General features: G+C 37.0%; 1 protein-coding gene across 2 annotated transcripts in view; it reads right to left on the minus strand.

Moving 5' to 3' along the window:
* Positions 1–3,091: 3,091 nt before the first annotated feature.
* The window catches only part of PAFAH1B1 (platelet activating factor acetylhydrolase 1b regulatory subunit 1), a 74,397-nt gene continuing 58,577 nt past the window's right edge, over positions 3,092–18,911 (minus strand). For both annotated transcript variants that reach the window (XM_047080605.1, XM_047080606.1), the window contains 6 exons: positions 15,184–15,352; positions 12,413–12,515; positions 11,435–11,663; positions 8,062–8,163; positions 4,344–4,500; positions 3,092–3,467 (listed from right to left, as the gene is read on the minus strand). In XM_047080605.1, the coding sequence (XP_046936561.1) occupies positions 3,394–3,467; positions 4,344–4,500; positions 8,062–8,163; positions 11,435–11,663; positions 12,413–12,515; positions 15,184–15,352 (834 nt within the window). In that variant the 3' untranslated portion in view covers positions 3,092–3,393. The remainder of the gene's footprint in view (positions 3,468–4,343; positions 4,501–8,061; positions 8,164–11,434; positions 11,664–12,412; positions 12,516–15,183; positions 15,353–18,911) is intronic.

Here is an 18,911-nt window from a genome sequence, read left to right on the forward strand (position 1 = left end):
ACAACCCAAAACCTTTTTCACCAATTTTGTACATGTCGCTTCTCTACCAGGAGATTCTTCTTTGCATCATCTAGATTAATTAACACATTGGACTTATATACAGCTGGACAGAAAGAGTAACCATTTTAAGTGCCTTTTCCTTCAACAATTTTAACTTCAGTTGCTTAAGGATTATCAAGCCACCACTGTCAACAAAACAAAATATCCTTTACTTTTAAATAGTTTTTCTTTAAGTGAATTTAAAAGAAAACTATTTAATGCGTGATTTTACCTGGAAGTTCACACAGAAACAGAAAGAGGCAAACAGGAGAGCAGGGCACTGACAGTAAGGAGACTGGGCTTGGTGATCTAGAGCCAAAGCTTCCGAAGACTACAGCGAGCGCTCCACAGCCTGGACGACTTGCTAACACACTAGTGATTTTTAGAGCAGTGCTCTGGGCACACCATTGGTCACACCACACATAGACAAAACAGGACGGTCTTAGTCTCCTAAAGTGCAAGATGCCATGTCAAAAAGCAACTATTCTCCAAGCAACGTCTAAACCACAGTTTCTGTGGCTCGCACTTCCAAGAGTGCAGCTAGGACTTCTTGGGCGCATTATATCAGGGTGGCACTGGAATGTCTTTTCACACACACAAAGTCAAATAATCATCTGAGGATGCAATTCTACCAGCTTTTTATTTCTTAAATTAAGTGACCAATTTGATTGAGAAAGTGACAAAGCAGCAGTGAACCTCTAAACCAGTTAATAAATTCCTCTACTTACAATCCAAACCAGTAACCTCATCATTGTACTTATCCCAGGCAAGGCACAGGGTTAGACAGCAGACAGAGAAAACGGAGGAAACAGGAAGAAAGGGCATCAACAGGGCAGCGTCAAACAACAGTGCAGGAAACCGCTGCACATCCGATTCCGGATTATGGATGGATCCACTCTCCCCCACCCCCCTTCATTATTCAAACAGGGCTCGTTACATTTGGATCCAGTTGAGGACCATCCCTGAGATTCAATGTTTGCTGCTTCTTAAACGGAGGATGTCTGGTAACTCAACTAAGCAGCAGGCTGTGGCAATCTCCCAAGTAAGGATAACTTTGTTTACAGAGTAATATTGTTTCTCCTCCTTTGTCAATGAAAGTCACTGTGTGCTGCAGGGGGGAAAACCCAGTGGACAGCAGCTTTGTTTCCTCCTAAATCGGTACCATTTTTTTCCTTTATTGTTCGTATCTATGAGTGATTTCTAGATGTTGTGGCTTACCCTTAAACAATTCGTGTTGCTACATGCTAAAAATGAATTAAAATACAAGACATTTATACATGTACAAACAAATGTTAAGATGCACCATTTCTATGTATTTATATTTCTTAAAATAGGACAGGAAATAGCAGCAAACGAGAACAAAGATATCTTCCATAGCATTTGTAGAAAAATCCAGTCAGAACAGCTAAAAAGAAACAAACAAACAAACAAAAAAGACTTCTCAATGTGAGCAGGGTTGTGAGGCAATATTGTCCTGAAAGTTATTCTACTGTATGTAAGGAATTAGCTTAAGTTGTAATTTTTGTCTTCAAAAGTAGCCATTAGTTCTCAAAACACTTTTCCTTCCAGAGACGTCTCTCAGGAATTATTAAAAACAAAGCAAACAAACAAAAAGACACAAGTTAGACGTAAAGCTGCTTCTAGTAAACGTAAGGCCTAGTCTCTGTGTGTGTATCTACAGGACATTAACTCTAACCCTTTGTCTTTTTCAAGAACCAAATTTCCATTAAATACTAAAAAGGGACATTTTAAAAATCACATATTATGCAAATGAATAAAATGCAATTCAGAGTAAGTTTCTTTGTTAAACTGTCTTTGTTATTTCACTGTTCTGTTAACTTTTCAAATGACCTTAAAAAAAAGCTGTTGGTTAGCTAAGCAATAGAATTATTTAATAATCTGCAATGAAATATTGTTTCCAAAGTCATAGATAAAAATTCTCTTAAGCCTACTTGTAGTAACTTTGGATCACAATATACAATATATCAAGGATGCATAAAATGCTGAACAGCCAAATGGGGCGGGGGGGTGCTTTTCCTTTTAGCTGGGAACAATTCCCACAGAGTCAGACCTAGTTTTCAGAAGCATTAGGATCAAAAAGGGTTTGTTCTAAAGCATGGTACTCCACGGCAAAATTTATTCTACTTGTACATTTTAGCACTTCTTCGAAAGCCCAGGACCCAAGGATATGGAGGTTGTATGTGTGTGATATACATATACAGACTTATCCACTTACAGATAGGCCCATATAACATTTATATATAAACAAAAGGTGAAAACACAGTACATTTTTATGCATGCTCCATTAAACCCTGTCTTGTTTTCAACTTGTAAGTTAAATACAGTTCAAATCAGTATCAGATTTGTGTTGAAGAACAAACTGCTGTATTTCTCCCACTCCCTTCAGATGGGCAAACATAACCTTTTCCGTATTTGTCATTATGTAATGCACATTGCACATCCCTAAAGAACATCGAAAACAAATAGTGATTTGTACCATGACACACTCAACGGGAAGATTAAATTCTACTTGGGAGTCACGTCACTGCACAGTCTAACAGTATGAGAAGACAACTACAAGTGTGTCTAGTGTGAAAAATAGAAGCTTAGAGAATTACAGTGTTTTTCAACCTGTTTACAAAGCATTAGGACCCAAATGAAAGAAATGATTTGCTATTAGCTGCTGAGATTTTTCTTATTTGAGATTTACAGTCATTTCCGTACATAAATATACCACTAGCCTCTGCCTGATAGGCTGCCAAAACAAATGTGTCCTATTGATTTGGCAAATGTGTCATGACAAAAATTCCAATGTGTAATCCCCATTAATTACATAGATGGTTCAGAAGATTTTGAATTGTAGCCTTATCATCTAACATCCTTAAAGAAGATTTATTAAGCACACTTAAGTGATGTTACATAGATACACATTTCAGAAAAAGCCCTAATAATCACCACTTTTCCCCAAATGAGGCCATCAAGTCAGGCACCAACAGATAGCAGAAAGAAAAACAGGAATTAATAATCCAACATAAAATGACACTGTCAACTATTCAGTTTAGTGCCCTAGTTCAATTTATTCAACTTCTGCCTTCTTAGGCCTGGTGTGACCAATGCCAGCCCAGGTTTTTAAACCCTATGGTACTTCTAGACAACGTATGTAAATTTACAGTATACAATTTGGATTCACCATGCATGAATACTTTGTGTGTAACATTTAATAAGCTCAATCTACATCCAGAATAATTTACATGAAAGGACAATATTTATTTAAACAGAGCTCAATGGGGTAACCATGGTATCATCAGAGTGCATCCAGAGGAAAAATGGGAGGAGGGGCCAAATGAGACTCAATCAACGGCACTCCCACACCTTTACTGTTTGATCTACACTGCCAGTAACCACATATGGTGCCGTCTTATGGAAATCTGAAAGAAAAAGAAAAGGCTTATTTTAAACCCAGATAAAATTTTTAACAAGCCACAAAATAAGCAAGTCCACGTGCCAGGAATGCTCATTTTTTTCTATACACACCCACACATACACCCCTGGGTTAGCGAAGCTGAGACTTAATGATTAAATCCTATATTAACACTTCAATAAAAATACCTACGCCCATTACCCCCATCCCAACTAAGGCTGAATGTTTCACTCGAATCTAACAACAAGGGTAGCTCTAATGTATCTACTTACTTAACTTACTATGTTCCAGGCTTAGTACTAATGCATTATATTCATGTTTAATTCTTTTAACAATCCTATGAGGTAGGCATTGGCCCTATTCTACTGAGGCTTTATTTTTATCATTAGATCCATCATACCCTGGGTGTATTATATTTTTAATGTATTCACTATCTTATATTCTAGATTTAGGTCTAGATGACACTGAGGCTGTTTATTAGACTTAATTCAGTGAGTCCCCAGTACATGAGAGTATAAACCTGCCGAAGGGAAAAAGGCTGAGTAAGATTTCCTTTGAGAAACTTACAAACTAGTAGGGGAAGAAAATTACCCATCAGAGTGGTTAGTAAGCATCCTCTTCACAATCCTAGTTTCCAAAACCAATGTTGTGCAATGGAGAAAGTAATTTTTTTTTATTATAAGGCTGATGATGGAAAGAGAGAGTTAAGGAAAGGAGAATTTAAAACAAATGGTAGGAATCCACAAAGTTTTTAAACTGTCTTCTCTAGTCTGTCCTGAAAGCACAGGTCATTTCTTACCTGGAAAATTCCTCATGATTACATAAAACTGTTTGTGTCTCGCACTCCAAAATCTACTTAAGAAATCTCCTTACTCGTACATACCCAAGGAGGTAACAAAGTGTTCATGCGCATTGAGGGTCTTCATGCATCGCTTGTTCTTGTAATCCCACACACGGAGGGTCTTGTCATCAGCACAACTCAAAATAAACTTCCCCCCAGAATGGAACAGAACTCCACGTACCCAGTTATCATGACCCACCTTAAAAACAAAAGGTGTTCAACTTAATAAAGGGATAAAATATTTAAACGGCATCTAAGAAAATAGTTCAGTCATTACTCAAAGCAGTGAAGCTACATGTACCCAAAACATCAATGCCAAAAAAGAACCCCACATCCCCCCAAAAAAGTGTAGGGAATTTTTCTAGATTAAAGGAAACTGGAAACTAATAAGGCATGACCAGTAGATATTATGTGTGATGCTTGACTGGCTCCTGGGTGGTGGCTACAATACAGTTATAAAGGGCACTAGTGGATAACTAGAGAAAATGTGAATATGTAGTATTAATGGTAAGTTTCTTTTCTTTTTTTTAATCATGTTTTTAATGTCTATGCCCAATGTGGGTCTCAAACTCATGACCCCAAGATCAAGAGTCACGTGCTCTACCGACTGCATCAGTCAGGCACCCCAATGTTGTTTCTTGAGTATAATCATTTTATTGTGGTTATATAGAACACCTTTATTCTTAGGAGATATATGTTAAAATATTTGGAGCCAAATATATATCCACCATATTCCTCTACATAGAAATTTAAGACAATGGCTTGGTGCTGAACAGTCCAACAGGGTAGCCATTTAGTCACATGTAGTTTTTAAAATATAAACTAAAATATTAATACTATCAGCAATTGAGTCCTCAGTCTCATTAGCCACATTTCAAGAGCTCAACAGCTGCATGTGGCTAGTAGCTATAATGATGGATAGTACAGATACAGAACATCATCACAGAGAGTTCTACTGGACAGCCCTAGACTAAAAAAAGAAAACTTGGTAGGGGCGCCTAGGTGATTCAGTCAATGGTTTACGTGTCTAATTTCGGCTCAGGTCATGATCTCATGGTTCATGAGTTTGAGTTCCACGTTGGGCTCTGTGCTGACAGCTCAGAGCCTGGAGCCTGCTTTGGATTCTCTCTCTTTCAAAAATAAATAAAACATTAAAAAAAAAAAGCAGTTGGGGGGTTGGGGGGAGGGGCATCTGGGTGGCTCAGTCAGTTAAGTGGCCAACTTCACAGCTCAGGTCATGATTTCGCACTCTTGAGTTTGAGCCCCACACCAGGCTCTATGCTGATAGCTCAGAGCCTGGTGCCTGCTTCAGATTCTGTGTCTCCCTCTCTCTCTGCCCCTCCCCTGCCTGTACTCCGTCTCCCTCTCAAACATAAAAAAAATTAATTTAAAAAAAAAAAGAAAAGAGGGGCACCTGGATGGTTCAGTTAGTTAAGTTTCTGACATTGCCCAGGTCATGATCTCACGGTTCGTAAGTTTGAGCCCTGCATTGGGCTCTCTACTGTCAGCACAGAGTCCACTTCAGATCCTTTGTCTCCTTCTCTCTCTGCCCCTACCCTGTTGCTCTCTCTCTCAAAACAAGTAAATAAACTTAAACAAACTTGGTAGGTTTTATTAGGTATGACAGAGCTGTATATGGGTGATTTTTATTTTCTTCTTTTAGCTTTTCTGTATATTTCTAATTTTTCTATAATGTAAATAACCATACTGCTTTTATAAAAGAACCCAAGGGGAGTTTAAAAAAAAAATAAAAAGAAAGAAGAAAGAAAAACAAAAAAAGACAGATGACCAACATAACATATTCTTTGACCAGGGTGCCTGGATGGTTCAGTCGGGTAAGCATCCAACTCTTGGTTTCAGCCCAGGTCATGAGCTCACAGTTCGTGGGATCCAGCCCCACATCAGGCTCTGCACAGACAGTGTGGAGCCTGCTTGGGATTCTTCCACTCTCTCTGTGCCCTTGCCCTGCACCCACTTTCTCTCAAAATAAACTTAAATAAATAAAATACCTTGTTCTACTGTAGTGACCTATAAAAGTCACCAATGACGAGAGGTAGAAGTCTCAACAAAAGTTAAGTACAAAATCTATTTAAAACAATTTTTTTTAATGTTTATTTATTTTTGAGGGAGAGAGAGAGAGAGAGACAGTGTCAGCAGGGGAGGGACAGAGAGAGAGAGAGAGAGAGAGGTACAGAATCAGAAGCAGGCTCTGAGCTGTCAGCACAAAGCCTGATGCAGGGCTCAAACTCATGAACTGAGAGATCGTGACCTGAGTCAAAGTTGGATGGTTAACTGACTGAGCCACCCAGGCGCCCCAATACAAAATGTATTTTAAAAGTAAAATACAAAATCACATTTCCATGGCTACACCAAAATAAAGCAGTAAAAAGTACTATCCTTCAGGTGAAAAACAGGAGCCAGAAACCTCGGGAGAAATTAAGGTGACCTCTGTTCTTACAGGGGAGGAGAGCACATGCTTCCCTTTTCTTTAAGATTTTATTTTATTTTAAATATTCATTTTTGAAAGAGAGTCAGAGAGAGAGGGAGACAGAGGATCCGAAATGGGTTCTGTGCTGACAGCAGAGAACCTGATGCAGGGCTCAAATTCACAAATTGTGAGATCATGACCTGGGCCAAAGTCAGACACTCAAAGTCAGACCAAGCCACCCAGGTGCCCCTAAGATTTTATTTTTAAGCAATCTCTACACCCAATGTGGGTCCCAAACACATAATCCTGAGGTCAAGAGCCGCATGCTCTACCAACTGAGCCAGCCAGGTAGCTCTGCAGATCACCTTTTTAAATAGTGATACAGTGTATCTGAACTCAGCTCAGAATACTGTTAGAGGAGAGTTTAATTTTCTAATCAATTCTTGATGATACTTCCAAAGTGTCTACCATATCTTACAGAGACCATCACTTCAAGGTATGGTTAGTACCTAAAACGTCTCTAAAACAAACGGATGCCAAATTACAAAAACTGTTAATTAACAAAAATTGTTAATGCCCACAGATCCCCTTATTGCTCCCTTAGGCAAATAAAAATGCCCACAATCTTGTACTATCATTTATATATCCTAATATTAAATTCTGGCACTCCTGAAATGAAATAAACATTTCTAAGCCGTAAAGCTAGGTAACAACATTAACGTCACAATGGTAAAATAAAACAAATAAAGAAGACCATATGAATATGTCAATAGGATTCATATTAAAATTAAATACAGTGAAATACAGAATCAAACACTTTAAAAAATGAATGGGTCTGTAATAATACTATTTTTCCCCATAGGAGATATAGAATTTTTAAAGATAAAGTGAGCTAGGATCTCCCTCCTAGCATTAATGGCTTTGTAGATCCTTTTTATAACATGACATTCTACAGGAGTAATTTTCTTTTATCTTTTTAAGTGTTTATTTTTGAAAGAAAGAGTGCAAGTGGGGAAGGAGCAGAGAGAGGGACCGAGGATCCGAAGCAGAGAGCCTGATGCGGGACTCAAATTCATGAAATGTGAGATCATGACCTGAGCCAAAGTTGGAAGCTTAACCTACTGAGCCATCCAAGCATCCCTACAGGAATAACTTTCATTTCACTGTTAACAATGGAATTACAAAAGTTTAAAAAAAATTATCTTTATAAAGAAGTTATTTTAAAGCCTGGACTAATTCAGATTATTTAGTAAGATATCACAAGGCATCTAACCCCCCAAAATATAAACATAGTAAGCTTCAAAAGAAGCAGTTAATATTATGCAAACTTACTAGGGTCATAAGGCACATGCCAGTACTGACGTCCCACATCTTAATAGTCTTGTCTCTGGATCCAGACAGTAAGAATGGCCCAGGCTTGCCACTTTTTTTAGTCTATAGAAAACATACAAAAATTAAGTTTCCCATGTAAGAAGTTAAGTGAAGACTTTAGATAACTTCTAACAATGATCTATATTTTCAATTTTACAGAAATGCAATTTTGGGAGACAAATAAATATTGTGTATGTTTACTATACACAATTTGATACTGAGATACATATACATGGTAAAATGATCATCATAATCAGGTTAGTTAACATATCCATTGCCTCGTATAACCATCCCCCGCTTTAGAGCTACCCTTTTAGCAAATTTCACACATATACAACACAGTATTGTTAACTATAGTCACCAAGCTGTACAATTAGATCTCTAGGACTTACTCATTTTATTTTCCTCTATCGAAATACACAAGTCTTTTTTGACATATGTAGGCTACACAGGAAGGACCCAGATAATATGAAAATAGAAAATCTCCATTTAGGTTAAGACTCAGTTTCTATGATACTAACAGATGATAAATTTATTGCTCAAGACTTCTGGAATCAAGAAAAAAATTGAAAACTAATTCAGTCTTTATATAACATCCAAGCCAGAATCAACTTTATGACATGGTAAGTAACCACCACCAGAGGGCAGTAAAAAGAATTTGAAAATGCAACCAAACAGCCAGCCAAAATTTAAGAGATTACTACAGAAGTTTCATTTCAGAAAAATAATTTTGGGGGGTGAAGGGTGGGGGTAGGGGAAGAAGATTCTTTTCATTCATTTATTAAAATATAATTAAAATATCCACGATAGGACTGTCTCTATAAAAAAGGAACATGGTCAATTTTGGCTCATATAATTTATTCAAAGAAACAATAGTCTGTAATTTATTATTAAGTTATTAATCATAAAAACTGAAATCATGAAAAGTAAAAATTAAGAACCATGACGAAATATAAAACTCCTGAGTAGAAAGCCCAAAAGACTCCACCAAAAAATTTCTAGAACTGATAAGCAAATTCAGTAAAGTTGCAGGATACCAAAAAAAAAAAAAAAAGTACAGAAATCTGTTGCATTTCTAAAAGCCAATAATGAAGCAGCAGAAAGACAAATTAAGAAAACAATCCCATTTACAATGGCACCAAAAAATAAGATACCTAGGAATAAACCTAACCAAAGAGGTGAAAGATCTGTACTCTGGAAACCAGAAAACAGTGGTGAAAGAAATTGAAGACAACACAAAGAAATGGAATGACATTCCATGTTCACGGACTGAGCACATATTGTTAAAATGTCTAAAAAGACCCCAAACAGCCAAAGCAATCCCGAAAAAGAACAGCAAAGCTGGGGAGGCATCACAATTCCAGACTTCAAGTTTTATCATAAAGTTGTAGTAAGCAAAACACTATGGTACTGGCACAAAAATAGACATACAGATCAATGGAAAAGAATAGAAAACCCAGAAACAAACCCACAATTATATGGTCAATTAATCTCTGACAAAGCTGGAAAGAATACCCAAAGGGAAATATAGTCTCTTCAACAAATGGTGTTGGGAAAACTGGACAGCAGCATGCAAAAGAATGAAACTGGGCCACTTTCTTACACCACACACAAAAATAAATTCAAAATGGATTAAAGACCTAAATATGAGATCTGAAATCATAAAAATCCTAGAAGAAAACATAGGCAGTAATTTCTCTGACACTGGCTGTATCACCTTTTTTCTAAATAGGTCCCCTGAGGCAAAGAAAAAGAAACAAAAGCAAAAATAAATTACTGGGACTATATATCAAAATAAAAAGCTCCTGTACAGCAAAGGAAACAATAAAACAAAAAGGCAACCTACCGAATGGGAGAAGGTATCTGCAAAATGACATATCTGATACAGAGTTAGTACCCCCAAAATATAAAGAACTTCTATAACTCAACACCCAAAAAAACAAATCCAGTTAAAAAATGAGGTGACATGAACAGACACTTCTCCAAAGAAGACATACAGTTGGCCAACACACGTATGAAAAGATGCTCACCATCACTATCATTAGGGAAATGCAAATCAAAACTACAATGAGGTATCCCCTCACACCTGTCAGAATGGCTAAAATAAAAGACACAAGAAACAACAGGTGTTGGCGAGGACATAGAGAAAGGGGAACCCTCTTGCACTATTGGTGGGAATGCAAACTGGTGCAGCCACTCTGGAAAACAGTATGGAAGTTCCTCAAAAAGTATAAAATAGAACGACTTATGATCCAGTAATTGTAAATTGTACTACTGGGTATTTACCCAAAGAATAGAAAGGAAAGGAAAGGAAAGGAAAGGAAAAGAAAGGAAGAAAGAAAGGAAAGAAAGGAAAGAAAGAAAGGAAAGAAAGAAAGAAAGAAAGAAAGAAAGAAAGAAAGAAAGAAAGAAAAAAGAAAGAAAAAAATATTCCACTAATTCAAAGAGACATACATGCACCCTTACAGCAGCATTGTTTATAATAGCCAAGATATGGAAGCAACCCAAGTGTACATCAACTGATGAATGGATAAAGAAGATATATATACATACATACACACACAATGGAATATTATTCATTCACAAAAAAGAATGAAATCTTGCCATTTGCAATGACATGGATGGAGCTAGAGAGTATAATACTAAGTGAAATAAGTCAGAGAAAAACAAATACCGTAAGATTTCACTTGCATGTGGAATTTAAATGAGCAAAGGAGGGGAAAAAAGAGAGCAACAAACCAAGAAACAGATTCTTAACTACAGAGAACAAACTGATGGTTACCAGAGGGGAGATGGGTGGAGGATGGGTGATTCAAATAAAAACTTAAAACACACAAATAAATAAAACTCCAGACAGATTCAGCTAGTGCTTCTAGTGATCAAGAGTATCAAGAGGCCTTCATATGAAATATTCTGTTTAAAATAAATATTTAAATACTGAACTGCATTCCACCATAAATTTATAAATAATTACACTCATTAAAGAAGGCTATTCTTCTAAAAGATAACTTTTAACTTCTCCCGTAAGTTTTATTTTGCACCAGTTGCTATACTCTTATAACAATGGCATTTCTTATAAATTTAATGACCACTTTTACTCTTCAGGCGGGTCCACCATCCCCAGCCCAAATCACGGGTCAGCTGACAGCAATAATAATCACTAGTTAAAAAATATAAACATTTCTGCAAGTTCAAAAGAGTAAAGAGTTTCAAGATTCAGAATTCTGGGATACAGATTTTTCAATGCATTAACTGCCCTGAAACTGAGAATCAGAAGTTATCTAAGATTCTGATACCAGCGATCAAATCATGAAATGATATATAAATCACATACCTCAGATCCTGTTGCTTCAGAGATGGAAGAATATGAGCTTTCTGGAGCCCAGGAAATACATTCTACCACATGCTCATGTTCTCGAAGCTCAGCCTTGCATTCCTTTGTTGCTACGACCCATACGCGCACGGTCTGATCATTTGAACAGCTGGCTATCAGAGTGCCATCCTGATTTGGCCGCACCATACGTACCCATTCTCTGTGTCCTGTGAATGTCTTCACACAGTAGCTGTCAAAATAAATAATAATCTACATCATGAATGGCAATCACTGGGATACTTCCCAGGAGCAATATAAAACTAGCTACGTACGTACTGGAATAAAGAGGACGGCACCATGTTAGGGTAATCATATGTGAGTCAGCACAATAAATGTACATTCATGGTTAATGAAAGATGGGGACAGGTCGGAAAATCAAACATCAGTCAAAATAAGCTGATGGAAGTATCATTAAGGAGCTAACCAATCAACACATTCTAGAAGGTAAAATATAGAGAGAAATAAAATCTTCTAAAACTAAACACACACAATAAACCTAACAAAAATATTTATAGCTTTGTTGAGACAAAGGCATACTCTACTAATCTGGGTAAAACTACTTAGTAGTAGGTTAAGATTTTATTATAACAATCATGTGTGATTCTAAGCACAACCAAATTAAGCCTAACAGGGGCCTACCTGCACAAATGTTATTTACATTTTATTTCAACCCATAGAGAAATCACCTAAAAGAAGACCACAGAGATAATAAGCCATTGCATAGAAAATGGCTCTCGAGGACACGAAATTTTTTTTTTTGTTAATAATTTCTCTATTCCTTTTTGGGAAACATTTAGAGATTCAAACCTCCTTTTACAGTATATAACAACGAGCACCATAATTATTTTGGGTTAAAGTCAAAATAACTGGTTCAGAACACATTTCGTTTGGTTGTTTAATATCTCTTTAGCTGACACCATTTCAACCAAACCTACTTACCCAGTTTGCACCTCCCACATTTTTATAGTTTTATCCCTTGAGGCAGACACTATATGATCTCCATTGGGCATGATGGCTACTGAAGAGACATTGTGGTCATGGCCTAAAACATAACACAGCAATGCATTAAGTGATCTATAGCATAATTAAATCTCAGTTTACCATGAGATTTCACCATGGGATTTCAAATACCACAGCAACTTTAAATACACTGGATTTTAATAAATTTGATAAGAAACTCTGGATTTACACACAAAAAAGTTTAGGAATTAGCAACTTAATAAAATAATCCACAATGAAATAGCAGCTAGCTATTAAAATAATAGCTTATTAAAATAATCCACAATGAAAAGCAGCTAGCTCAATTTAGGACCACAAAACTGTTTTAACATCAGTGTCATTAGCATTTGGATGTATTAATATGCTGAATGTTTATATATGAACAGTAGAAAAACACAAAAATTTCCATGGCTGATATCCTAAGATATAAATTGGAGATAAGATTTACAAAGCTAAACAGAAGAATAAGAAAAATGGAGATTTGGTTTCATATTTAAATTTTTAAAAAATGTTTTTATTTATTTTTGAGACAGAAAGAGAGCATGAGCAGGGGAGGGGCAGAGAGAGAGGGAGACACAAAATCCGAAGCAGGCTCCACGCTCTGAGCTGTCAGCACAGAGCCTGATGCAGGGCTCGAACTCCCAGACTGTGAGATCATGACCTGAGCCAAAGGCGGACGCTGAACCAACTAAGCCACCCAGGTGCCCCACATTTGGTTCCATATTTAAAATAGTGGTCCAAGGCATCTGGGTGGCCTAGTCGGTTAAGTGTTTGACTCTTGATTTTGGCTCAGGTCATGATCTCATGGTTCGTGGGATTGAGCCTTACGATGGGCTCCTCTCTCCCTCTCTCTCTGCCCCTCCTCCACTCACTCTCCTCCCTCAAAATAGGTAAACATTTCCCCAAAAAATAGTGTTTGAAAAATTTTGTTGTTGATGTTAATGGGGGTAAAAAAGAAATGCATTATTCTATATGCATTATTCCTAATTAGTTATCCTTTGTGGAAAAAGCCCTAGAGAATCCTCATAAATATCATTATTTTAAGGAACATATACAATGGTTAGAAAGAACTCTTCTTCTTTTTTTTTTTTTTATGTTTATTTATTTTTGAGAGAGACAGAGTGCTAGCAAGGGATGAGCAGAGAGAGAGGGAGACACAGAATGTGAAGTAGGCTCCAGGCTCTGAGCTGTCAGCACAAAGCCCCAGGCGGGGCTTAAACTCACAAAGTATGAGATCATGACCTGAGCCAAAGTCAGATGTTTAACTGACTGAGCCACTCAGGCACCCCAAGAACTCTTCTTAAAAAAAAAATTGTTTTTGAGTATAGTTGACACATAATGTTACATTAGTTTCAGTTGAGAAGTTTATACATTATGCTATGTTCATCACAAGCGGAGCTGCCATCTGTCAATATACATTATTACAGTGTCTTTAACTATATTCCTCATACTGTGCCTTTTATTCCCTTGACTTACTCATTCCGTAACAGGAGGCCTCTATCTCCTACTTTCCTTCTTCATTAAGTCAGAGCAACAAGACACAGGCTACTTAAAGAAACATAAACACTAGTTTTTATGAAAGGATTCAACAGAATTCCTTTAACTGGTAAGCTTCCCCATTTAATATGGGGGGAAACACACCCTTCAAATTACACTTTCTATATAAACACATAGCTTACATCACTGAATTATCTATTAAAAAAAAACAAAAAACTTTTATTACCAACACAGAATGTATTCATTCCTTATACAAAATCCAAACGTTCAAATTTTATCATGGTCAACGCAACAACAAAAATCCTTATTTATTGAGCACCCCTTATGTGCCAGATACTAAACCAAGATGATTTATGTATATGATCTCATTTTATCCTCACAACAATCCTATGACAGGTATTATTACCTCTACCTTGCATATGAAAGAAGCTGAAATTTCCCAATGCCACAAGTAAACAAGTAGGGATCTGAACCCAGATATCTGATTCTTTTTTTTTTTTAATTTATTTTTGGGACAGAGAGAGACAGAGCATGAACGGGGGAGGGGCAGAGAGAGAGGGAGACACAGAATCGGAAACAGGCTCCAGGCTCTGAGCAGTCAGCACAGAGCCCGACGCAGGGCTCGAACCCACGGACCGCGAGATCGTGACCTGGCTGAAGTCGGACGCTTAACCGACTGCGCCACCCAGGCGCCCCCAGATATCTGATTCTAAAGCCCATGTTCTTCCCACAAAGCCCAAGTGCCTCAGAGAATAGTCTCTATGACAAGAACCAGGAAAGCAAGCTCACATTCTACAGTGTATGTACAACATTATAAAGTGAGCAAGAAATGCTAGGTTCCAGCTTTTACTGTATCTACTTTCTATGAACTTGTTTCGCAGGTGAGAAAATGAAAAGCAAAACAAAAAATTCCCCAATAACTTCATTTTTCTTTTTTTCTTGAAGACAGATGTCCCAACAGTTATTCTTATCCAAAAATATTCCTGAAAGCGAATTAAGTATTTTATATAAACCACTAAGAGATACTTAAAACCTTATAATTGAAACAACTCTCAACTACTGTGGTTTATCCACGGGCTACACATCATATGCTCTTCCACTGATACAATTAAGAATCGAATGTAGGGAACCCGCACACTATTAGAAAACAATATTCTTTTCTCTGGAATGTCACATTACAAATCACTATCAAAATATTATCCTCTACCCCTTACCGTGCATGGTTCTGATGCATTCAAAGCCCTGAAAATCCCATAGTTTAATGGTCATATCTGCAGAACAGGAAGCCAGAAGCTTGCCACTGTGGTCAAACGAAATATCCTGTACAGAATCTGTATGCCCCTTAAGGGTTCGCTCAAAATCTCCAGTCTCATAATCCCACACCTGTCAAATAATCAGAAAGTTAGTTAACATCAACCCATCCCTTCTTTCTTGTTTCACATTAGCACTCAGCAGGCCAGTATGAGCAAGTGACAAAGGGTAACTATCTTAGAAATAGCAATCTTCAAGTGTAAATTGGTCTTTTCTCTATAGAGAAACTGAAGTTGTAATTACTAAAACACACTTCTAGTACATCATCTATCATATACCTAATAATACTAGCAGGTAGGTATATAAAGCCAAAAGACAAAGTCCATTCCCAGTCTGACAGGAGACAACAGACATGTAAACAAATAAATTTAAGGACTTAAGTTCTGGGGGGTGGTTATGAGAGGCATCTATATGTAGAATATTCGGGGACAATAAAAAGTGTTCAATTCTTTTTTTTTTTTTTTTAATGTGTATTTATTTTTGAGAGAGACAGTGCAAGTGAGGGAGGGGTCAGGACAGAGCCCAACATGGGGCTCAAACTCCAACAGCAAGATCATGACCTGAGCTGACGCTGGACGCTTAACTGACTGAGCCACCTAGGTGCCCCAAGATTGCTCAATTCTAATACACAGCAGAACTCAGACATCTAAGAGGCAAAGGAAAGACTTCACAAGATGTTACTGCCAATGAATAAGTAAATTAACAAATGCATTATGTCATTTTGATGCAAAAATGGGAAGCCACTGCCACATCTTTTAAAGTTAGTTTTTTCTAAGATAATGGAAATAATGAGCTATCAAGAATAAGTATTAGAAACAGACCTCAAGAACATCCTAAACTTTCATTCTGGTGGCCAAATGTAGTCAATCTTTACCCAACACCAATTACATGCTCTAAAATCAAATGATTGATTCCATTCTCCCTATAATTTATTTATCATTAAACCTATTATAGGTTCAAATTTATCAGTAGTAGGATATATACCAACCAATTTAAAGAAACTTAGAAAATGCATTTTGAAGACTTGGAAACAATCTATCCAACATTAGGGGAATGGGCAAGCAGATACAAGATTTGCAATTATAAGGAACTTATGACACACACGTAATATAATAAAGTAAAAAAGAATACAAAAACCTCACCTAAGAAAAACCATCTTCTAAAACCCATTTCTTTTACAGAAAAATGTACATACTCTTCTTAATATAAACAGAGTTTTTGACCATATATTCAAGTACTTCTACACAGAAATGATTTCTAATTTTGCACATATTTTGTTACATTCATCCTTAAGTATTTTGGGGCTTTTTTGATGCGACTGTGTGACATTTTCAATTTTTAATTTTCAAATTATTCATTGCTACTTTATATACAATTACCACTTGAATATTAACCCTGCATCCAGTGATTCTGTTAAATTCAGCCATAGTTCTAAGTAGCTTTTTTGTAGATTCTTTGGGTTTTCTACATAGAAGATCATGTTGTCTACAAATAAACAGTTTCATTTCTTCCTTCCCAATCTGTATGCTTTTTATTTTTCTTCCTTACTGCGCTGGCAAGGCACTCTCGTACAAACAAGAATGTAAGTGTGTTTGACACTGAACACCCTGGCCTTGGTTCCCAATAGGGGGAGGGAGCATTCAGTTTTCCACCAATCCTGCACTCTGGGATAAACCCTACTTGGGTCATATTAATTAACCTTTTTATAAATTGCTGGATTTATGGGGCACCTGGGTGGCTCAGTCGGTTAAGCGTCCGACTTCAGCTCAGGTCACGATCTCGAGGTCCGTGGGTTTGAGCCCCGCGTCGGGCTCTGGGCTGATGGCTCAGAGCCTGGAGCCTGCTGCCGATTCTGTGTCTCCCTCTCTCTCTGCCCCTCCCCTGTTCATGCTCTGTCTCTCTCTGTCTCAAAAATAAATAAACGTTAAAAAAAAAAAAATTAAAAAAAAAATAAATTGCTGGATTTAACTTGTAATTTGTTAAGGATTTTGCATATGTGTTCATGAATGATACTATACTGGTCAATAATTTTTTTTGTAAGATTTTTGTCCCATTTAGTTTAATTTTGACACTAAGAATTCAGTGAATACCTGACATGCTAAAAATAAATAAGGTGGGATCAGTTAACTTTCCTTCCATGCATTTGTCAAATAACACTAGAGCATTTTCTCTAAAATAAATATATCCATAAAATGAACTGGGTCTCTTCATAAATGGTGAGCAAACAAGGCATTTTAGTTATAGTTTGTAAATATCAAGAATTAGTAAGAATTAATTTTATTTTTCCTTTACTTGATATTTACCTTTTGTATGATCATAAAATAAATGCTCATGATAAACCATTTATAATGTACTTACATAAAGGCAATAAAAAATATCCATTATCCTACCCAAGGCATGGTTTTTCCATTCTTTCTACATTGTTTTTAAGCATAATGACGGTGTTGTACTTCATTATCCCATTTTCCCTTTGCTTCTCACCATGAGGATTTTTCCATACAATTAAAAACTTGACAAACATCTTTTTTTTTTTAACATTAAAAAAAAAATTTTTTTTTAATGTTTATTTTTGAGACAGAGAGAAACAGAGCATGAGTAGGGGAGGGGCAGAGAGAGAGGGAGACACAGAATCTGAAGCAGGCTCCAGGCTCTGAGCTGTTAGCCCAGAGCCTGATGCGGTGCTCGAACTCACAAACTGTGAGATCATGACCTGAGCCGAAGTCAAACGCTTAACCGACTGAGCCACCCAGGTGCCCCTTAAGATTTTATTTTTAAGTAATCTCTACACCAATGTGGGGCTCAAATGCACAACCCCAAGATCCAGAGTCGCAGGCTCCGCCTAATGAGCCAGCCAGACACTGCACCCCCACTTTTGGGGCAAACACCTTTTTTAAAGGAATTCCTGTTGCTGGCTAAAAATTTTCATTATCACAGAAAACATTCTGTAAGCGAAAATCTGGTGAAAAAGAATTTTGGGTCAAAAAATATAAGCTTAAAAAAAAAGTATCAACTTTTTAGGGGTGCCTAGGTAGGTCCAGTCAGCTGAATGTGCAACTCTCACATTGGACCCCATGTTGGGTGTGGAGATTACTTAAAAATGAAATTAAAATAAATAAATAAATGACCTTTCAGAAATTTAAATGATGAAATTAAAAATACTATTATGAATTATTCCAAATATCTATCCTCCATTTTCCCTAAAGTTTAAAGGTTGGTGATGTAAATGAATTACTCTGAAACAAAAACAAAAACAAACAACAACAAGAAAAAAACCCAAAAAAAAAAGCCCACACCAAACCTGTTGTGTTTACCAAATGTACAAGGGACTTAATATAAGATTTTTTTTTTTAATGTTAATTTATTTTTGAGAGAGACAGAGATAGAATGCGAGTGGGTTAGGGACAGAGAGAGAGAGAGAGAGACACAGAAGCAGAAGCAGGCTCCAGGCTCTGAGCTGTCAGCACAGAGCCCGACGTGGGGCTTGAACTCATGGACCACAAGATCATGACCTGAGCCAAAGTCAGACACCCAACCGACTGAGCCACCCAGGCACCCCTAATAAAAGATTTTTGTTGGGGTGTCTGGGTGGCTCAGTTGGTTGAGCGTCTGACTCTCGATTTCGGCTCAGGTC

This window comes from Lynx rufus, unplaced genomic scaffold, assembly GCF_022079265.1.
Source record: "Lynx rufus isolate CCGP_SWC_20201006 ecotype Redwood Valley unplaced genomic scaffold, mLynRuf1.p SCAF_18, whole genome shotgun sequence".
In the NCBI taxonomy this organism is placed as follows: Eukaryota; Metazoa; Chordata; class Mammalia; order Carnivora; family Felidae; genus Lynx; species Lynx rufus.